The sequence below is a fragment of the Lytechinus pictus genome, chromosome 9 (genome assembly GCF_037042905.1).
Source record: "Lytechinus pictus isolate F3 Inbred chromosome 9, Lp3.0, whole genome shotgun sequence".
Lineage (NCBI taxonomy): Eukaryota > Metazoa > Echinodermata > Echinoidea > Temnopleuroida > Toxopneustidae > Lytechinus > Lytechinus pictus.
Window position 1 is genome coordinate 6,934,157 of NC_087253.1, and position 8,189 is coordinate 6,942,345.

Below are 8,189 nucleotides of genomic sequence, written 5' to 3' on the forward strand. Positions count from 1 at the left end.
TCCTTTACTCCCCAATCTCTCTACATTTCTATCTCTCTCTCTCTCTCTCTCTCTCTCTCGTTCTGTCTCTCTCTCTCTCTTCCTGAGACCAACGATTAAATATTCTGGTTGCTATGAAACTAAATTCAATCTCGATACTATCATCATCATCATCATCTTCATCATCATCATCATCATCGTCGTCATCGTCATCATCATCATCATCATCATCATTTAGTATTGTAATTATTGCTAATGATGTTAATCAATATTAGTCCCTTCATGATGCTATCAAATACGAAATTGTATGACCATGGGTATGACTATCCGACCATAATAGGGTATGTAATTGATCACTTTATTTCGGAAATAAATCAACGTTTATGGCGCCATCACGTGACGAAATCTAATCCATAACCTGAAACTGTAAATAACACTCCTACCAGTCAACTATATAAAAAAAAACGAGAAAATATTTCTTCACAATTTCGGCAAACGAAATACCCTTCCTAAATCAGTGTTATATATAAAAAAAAATCATACTGACACATTTTGTTGTCAATGAACTATATCAATTTACACATATTGGTAATAGATAAATACCGTTTTCCTTCTTGTGGCAATAAGGTGTGTGAAATGTATATAGGGCACACACAAGTAATTGATTAGCGCGCATTGCAGCTTACTGAGCATGCTGAGGCATAAGCAAAGATCACACGACTTTATTAAATATGACAATTCCTCAAAATTAGATATGTTAATATATCAAACTGTAAATGATAAAATACAATCTTTGTTAATCCTTTCTTATATGTAATAATGCCTTTTTGAGAAGCTAATCTGTATGATTGTATTCAATTTTGATTATTGTTGTCGTGAATGGACGACCAGCGCTTCTCGGTGTTAACCTCTGATCTCTTTACTACAGATACAGTATAACTACAGACATGACAGATAATACAGATCAGTGCTGTGAACTGACCTAAATGATGGTTTGTCTTGTTTCTGGTCTGACATTTTATTTTTGGTTTTAAGCTGGCCAATTACCGGATTACGGTCCGCGATTTTGTTGCGCTGTTAGTTGTGGTTCCTCAAAGTGAAATAAAGCGAAATCTATAGGCTAAGAGTGGTTGAATCTTATCGTTTTGTTTATTGATTTTTTTCGCATTATTTATTTATTTATTTATATATATATATTTATTTATTTATCTATTTATTTATTTCATTTATTTTAGTCTGAGTTACTCTTGCCCCGTGCTACTCGTCACTGATCTATATCCGTGCATTCCGTAGCCCAGCGCCCGCTATCGGCAAAGCAAGAACAAGCCTCTTCATCCATAAAACTGAGTTGAACTATATACGCTATGTACCAAGGGCCACGGAATGGGGGGGGGGGGGGGGGGGGAGGGCTAAGTGGGTTTCAGCCCCCACGTTTTCCAAAAAAACGTAACAATAATGATCATCTGATTTTGATTTTTATCATGGTCAGCCCCCCGGTCCTAGTTTCTAAACCGTTCCATGGCCCCTGCATACAAGAGTGATACAAAAAATTGAACGAGATCCCGGGGGCCATTACATTAACGAGTGGATACCATGCGCGACCAAAAAAAAAACACGTAAAAAGGATGTCTTTTTCAAGAAAGGGCACGTTACGTACGTAACGTGATAAGGGTGTCAAAAACACAAAAATAATGAAGAAAGGGTATCTATTTCGCTAGTAAAGATACGTGATTAGGGTCAAATTTGCGGGGATGATAAAACAAAATTAAAATGTGTTATGAAGGATGTCCCTTTTGCCCCAACACTACGCGTTTAGAGTCCGATTTGCGCGAGGTGTAGAAGATGGGGCCGTACTTAACCAAATGATGTGTAAAGGTAAAACCGACGACCGACGGACCCGTGACATAATAAAATATTGCTGTACTTGTTTAGGGGTTCATTTCAGGGAATACTTGCCAAGAGTATCGTTTTGTTTCCAATACTTGTTAAGGGTAGGGTTTCACACGCCAATACTTTTTAAGGGGTGCATTTTTAGAATATGGAAAATACGTATTTAGGGTGCTTTTCGAGACCCCATGGTCGCGCATGGTATCCACTCGTCAATGACAGTGGCCCCCCCCCCGGGAACGAGACATACTCTTTTTATCAGAGATTAGCAGATCAGATTTTTTTTTGCGATGAATAAAGTTTATAAAAAGAGGAAAGATGAATATTAAAGTGTCCTTGATCTTCTAAATTTGTACAGCATAGAATTTGCATGAAATTTCACGACACAAATTGGTCGAAGCATATTAATATCCAATCACTACTATTTTTAAGAGCCCACAGTAAACAAATAAAACAAAAACAAAGCAAACAAACATCGTCGAGAGAGGGAGATATCTAATATTCGAAAATTGAATTTTCATACGGAAAATCGGGACTTGCAAATGTTTTCAAGAGTGATTGACATGTTAGACAATAACTGATTTCAATTCACGTTGCTGAGCCTATTTTGTTAATCGTTAATGTACATAATTCTACTTTATTTTGAGGGACACTTCTTATAATCTTAGACTTTTCGGAGATCGAAACACTGAAGACGGTTTCCTGTGTCGCAACGATCCGGTCACGTGAGGCGCATTCTACAATCCTATTGGCTGGCCAGGATAAAGCCCGCAAACACGACCACACCCATGGTTACTAGACTGGTTGTCAAGGCGTTCCCTCCGTTGCAGAAATCGGAGGTACAGCAGTGGGTGCACACGTCACCCGAACAGCCTTCGTGACAGGAACTAGCGCAGAATCGAGTCACCTCCGATCCGTAAACAATTTTCTGCATAGTAAAAAACAAACAAACAAACAAATAAACATGTAATTGTTACGTAATTTTGTTCATACATACATATATATAGCTGAATAAAAACACAAGAATGCATTCTTATGCATTATCAGGGGAAAGGATTAATTGTTCTTTCACCAGTCACTTGGAGTTTCGGCTCATTATAAAAAATACTCCCTCTTGGTGGTGTGCCAGCAGTGCAAAGCACCGTCTTTCCCTCTGGAAAAAAAATTGCTTCATTTCTGGTTACCCTCTTCCTTTGGACATACTTGGTCCAAAATCCAAGCAGAACCCTCCTCTGCTTTCTCAGAAACGGCCCTACAGGCATGCTTATTCACTCTAACTCCCCAAACACATAGGCAATGATCACGTACACTATGCTACAAGTTCAGAATATCTTGTGAGCTTCCGCTCAAAGGTATAATCAAAATTATCCTCCCAAGGGATAGTCAACGCTCATTTGATAGGACTACTTCCTTAGCAGAGTCAGTCCACAAAACAATAGTGAGGCAGAGATTTGTAAGCATCACATGCATGCTGTGGGAAACTCCCTTTTCTGTCCAGGTCGACTTTAACCTGCCAATCACGAACTGAAGACAATACAGTATCTTGGGCGCTTTTTAGACATTGCCCCTGATCTTTGCCTGGCCCCCTCCCTTTACAAAATCAACATGGGGCGAACCCCATTAGCACCAGCACCCTTCCCAGAATTATGAGATTTCACCCTCTTTACCTACATCCGCCTCTTTAACAACCTACAAAACTTGGTTATGCCTTCAAGTATACATCCCAAAATACAAGCTAACTTCACAGACACTAAGTATACGCTGGAGGGTAACTCTGCCTCCAAAAGCACTACACCCGTCAGGCTCGTCATTCCACTTGCTGAGGAACAGGAGTAGACAAGAGATCTGAGGTCGAGCGAACAACGAAATAGATTCGAAACGGCTCCATCTGCCATAGCACAGACCGTGTCTACCTTCTGCCTCCAGCCCCCTTCCACTTCGTCCACGAAACCTGCTGGGCCTGGCCAGCCACTCTGGTCCATCTCTTCTCCTCCTCACCCTCTCATATTTCCTCCACGACTATGTCGCGCTGTTCTCTGGCTGAAGCTGCGCTGACCACCTCTTGGTAGAAGTCCAGCCCAGGCCCAAACGACCCGTTTTGGCAGCATCGACTATCTCCTTATTCTTCAACGTCGACTCAGCCTCTTCCCCTGCCTTATCGGCCTGCCATTTCATCCCCGATTTAACACCAGGCTGGTAATCTCTGATATTACAAAAGCACGAAGCATTACAAATTATCTTGGCTTTCTCAACTTTGTCTTACTTATTATGGAGGGCAACGTTGGTCAAATAATTTGGAACACCCAGCCACCTCTCGACATAGCCATTAATCTTACGCTCCATGGCTTCACGACAACCATTTCATAGAAGTTAATGGCCACCCGATGCGTGGCATCAGCCAAAACTGAAGGCACCACAGTTTGCCTGAGAGGCCATATTTAAGTTTGCCTGAGAGGCCATATTTAATTATCAATTGACTCCAGACCTTTCCTGATCTGCTCCTCAGTGTCCTTATAATTCTTCCTATGTCTTTCAAGTCTTCAGTTTACCAACGGCCTAGTGTAAAGCTCTTTTAACCGGCTGCTCCTGGATAGATGGGATCTCCTCCCAGCACAACAAGAAGCGGAAGTAACCTCCTTGAGTCACTCAGCCTACCTTGTGTCAACCAAGAAGCTTCAAACACAAAACGCCCCTGGACTTCTTGGTATTGAGTTTCATCCTTCCCCAATCCATTAACTCTTCGAGCCTAGCCTGAATGTCCTTAGAAACCTTCGTACTTTGACAGAGAATAGTAAGGTTGTCCATAAAGGCACGAATTGGAGGCAGTTCCTCTGCACCAGGGAAAGTCACACCACATCCAAATCCTCCAGTGGATCTTAAGAGGACATTCGTAACAAGCACAAACAAAATGGGAGATAATGCACATCCCAAAGGAACACCAACGGGATACCAACCTCCGGACTCTGCCAGTCTATAGTATACTGCTGAGTAAAGAACCTCGTCTTGAAACCTTCATAATACTGCATCACATACCTGGCTACCTTAGGAGAATTCCACAAGAAATCCACCGCAAACTCTATCAACGCATGCGGAACTGAGCCATATGGATTGGCAAAATCATGCCTGCACAACTACAAGGTTCCGTCGCACTTTCTTTGACAGAGATGTGGTCCGCCACATCATACTGGTATGGTCCAGGTGGGTGTTTCATAAAGCTGTTCGTAAGTTAAGAGCGACTTTAAGAACGACTGGTGATCCTTTCTTACGCTCTAGACCATCGCCAATGAATATACCATTTACCAAAATAAAGGATCACCAGTCGTTCTTAAAGTCGCTCTTATCTTACGAATAGCTTAATGAAACGGCCCCCTGGTACCCGAGAATAACCTGGGGTGTCTGAATTTGTTTTCGAGTTATAAATCCCAAGGGGAAGGTTTAAAGCCGATAGGTTTGCTAAAGAATAAACATATTTGCTACGTTCACGCAATACCGTATCCTATGATGATGATGATGATTATGATGATGATAATAACAATAAAAAACAATAATAATAATAACAATAAAGATAATAATGATAACAATAATAACAAAAATATTGAGAAGAGCATTATTAATCAAACAGCTCTTACCTGACAATGAGAGAAAAATTCCGGAGTAGTGCAACCTTTAATGACACCGGAACCACTTGGGTCAAAAGGGTCTTTACAACCGGAACCGTTACATTGGTAGCAGTCGATAGCCACGATACCTAAAAATAAAGTATAAGAGAATAGTTATTTCAAAGCAAGGTTAAAGGGGAATCCAGCATTGGTCATAAAATGTTGTGATAGAGAAAAAGAAGTAAGATAATCAAAACAGAATGGTGAAATTCTGAAAGAAATGGGATAAGCAATAAGAGAGTAACAACCGTCTTAAAATTAAAATCCTACCAACTGGGCAAGTAATAATTAGACGTGTAGGGACAATTTTCTCATAGGCCTTGTACTTATTTACCAGGGATTGGTGATTTTTTCCTTAGCACCAATTCTAATGGGATAGTCATCAATAAATAACTTAGGTACCATATTGTTTTTTGTCTTCATGACAAAGAATATAATTTGAAAGAAAATTTGAATTTCCTCCGACGAGATCCAAGATAGCAAGCGTGTCAAAACATTTAAGATCAAGCTAAAAACTTACCTTTATAACTCATTTTAGCAATGATTTTCTGTTACTTGTAATTTTGTCCCCCCCCCCTTCAATTCGGCGCCTTGAAAACAACTCTTACGAGATGGATATGGCGCCTAACAAATTGCATGTATATATATATATATATATATATATATATATATATATATATATATATATATATATATATATATATATTTGTATATATATATATATATATATTTGTATATGTATGTATGTGTGTGTGTGTGCGTGTGTGTGCGGGTGTGTGTGTGTGTGTAAATTAGCCGTTTTATGTATCGGAGTAATTGTCTTATGTGACCTTTCCAATGCAGACGATCTGAAATCTCCATGGTTACAGGTGGTTACCTATTTTTACAACGTTTAAGAAGTTATAGCCAGATAACATATCGTACAAACTTTCATCTATCTACTTATTTGATTTTTTGGTTTCCTAAAAAACCCAACCTTTTGTTTGGGTTGGAATCCTGTTTTAAAGAGACATCTACTTCTAATTTGCAGGAGATTAATCGTGCTATTTTAAATGTGAAACCTAAAGCACATATGTTAAGTTTTAGAAATATTAAATGATTATTCTTGAAATTATAAGTTATTATATGTATTTATTATTATTAAGAAATGATATTTATAACAAAAACAAGTACATAATTCAAAACAATTATTACCTGCCACCATTGAGATCAGAATGGCTAAAACGAAGGACGACCTCATTTTGGACATGCTATTCTTAAAGAGAGAAAGACAAAATAAATAATTATTTCAAAATCATATGGCTATATTATGTACATGTATATCATTCAAAGAAAAGTGAATTAATTGAGATTACGTGCATTCCAGATGAATCAACCCGGGGGGGGGGGGGCACTTAAAATTGACGAGTGGATACCATGTGCGACCAAAAAACACGTAAAAAGGATGTCTTTTTCACGATAGGACACGTTACGTACGTAACGTGATAAAGGGTGTCAACAAAAAGCAAAAATAATGAAAAAAGGGTATCTATTTCGCCAAGAAAGCTACGTGTTTAGGGTCAAATTTGCGGGGATTATAAAACAAAATTAAAATGTTTTATAAAGGATGTCCTTTTTGCCCCAACACTACGTGTTTAGAGTCCCATTTGCGCGAGGTGTAGAAGGTGCGGCCCTACTAAACCAAGTGGTGTGTAAATTAGGTAAAACCGTCGACCGACGGACCCGTGATATCGCTGTACTTGTTTAGGGGTTCATTTCAGGGAATACTTGCCAAGAGTATCGTTTTGTTTCCAATACTTGTTAAGGGTAGGGTTTCACACGCCAATACTTGTTAAGGGGTGCATTAAGGGGTGCATTTTCAGAATATGGAAAATACGTGTTTGGGGTGCTTTTCGAGACCCCATGGTCGCGCATGGTATCCACTCGTCAATGGAAGTGCCCCCCGGGGAATCACCATGACTTGCAACTGATTGGTTATCTGCTTCTGTCAATCCATGGGGCGTTTTGAAATATGGGGGGGGGGGGCAAACAACTCGATTTGCCTCCACATGTAATTTTGACAACTTGAAATTCATGATATTTTAAGCAATTTTGACTCCTATTTTAAAAAGAACTGAAAAAGTACTATAAAACCAAATAGGGCATGGACATACCACTGTATTGTAACATTGTCCAGTTCTCGGCGAAATTCTGCATCGAACTTGTTGATCTTTAATTCACTTTTGACCCCCTCCTTAAACATGGATCGGCGTCCCTGCAACAACAATAAGTGGAGGTGCCGTGGCCGAGTGGTCTAAGGCGCCTGGCTAAACATGAAAAAGTCTGGGGTTCGATCCTCGGCCGCGGCAGCAGCTATGCCCGTGAGCAAGGCATTTAATCTACAATGCTCTTTTATCCTGCTTTAAAAGAAATGGAAATGCTATGTGCATTATTGGTAACTAGGTGTGAACTTGTTAAAAAAAAAAAAAAAAGCTCGTTAAAGTTGTTTTCTTGCAGCGTCAAATAGCCCAGTCTTTAAAGTTAAGTCACCAGATAAATTTTAGGTAATCGCATTAAGCACAAGGATATGTTTTACCGTTCGCAAACTCATTTCTAATTTAAACCTACAAATATCTTTATCAAACATAGATTATTGTTATTTTAGCAGCTTGAAAAAAATACATA

The 8,189-nt window shown here is 39.3% G+C and overlaps 1 protein-coding gene across 1 annotated transcript; it reads right to left on the reverse strand.

Annotated features, from left to right (window-relative positions):
* Nucleotides 1-2,344: 2,344 nt before the first annotated feature.
* Nucleotides 2,345-7,782, reverse strand: LOC129268844 (uncharacterized). Its single transcript, XM_064104298.1, has 4 exons — nt 7,679-7,782; nt 6,720-6,780; nt 5,496-5,614; nt 2,345-2,794 (listed from the first exon to the last, which is right to left on the reverse strand). The coding sequence occupies exons 2-4, from the start codon at nt 6,772-6,774 to the stop codon at nt 2,612-2,614; spliced, it is 357 nt and encodes a 118-aa protein (XP_063960368.1). The 5' UTR covers nt 6,775-6,780; nt 7,679-7,782; the 3' UTR covers nt 2,345-2,611.
* Between the last annotated feature and the right edge of the window lie 407 nt (nt 7,783-8,189).

Coding starts and splice junctions, on each gene's coding strand:
- LOC129268844 (XM_064104298.1), bottom strand. CDS start 6,774: ATGTCCAAAATGAGGTCGTCCTTCGTTTTAGCCATTCTGATCTCAATG. Junction 5,615..6,719: donor TCTGATCTCAATGGTGGCAG/GTAATAATTGTT, acceptor CTTTATTTTTAG/GTATCGTGGCTATCGACTGC. Junction 2,795..5,495: donor AATTTTTCTCTCATTGTCAG/GTAAGAGCTGTT, acceptor TTTACTATGCAG/AAAATTGTTTACGGATCGGA.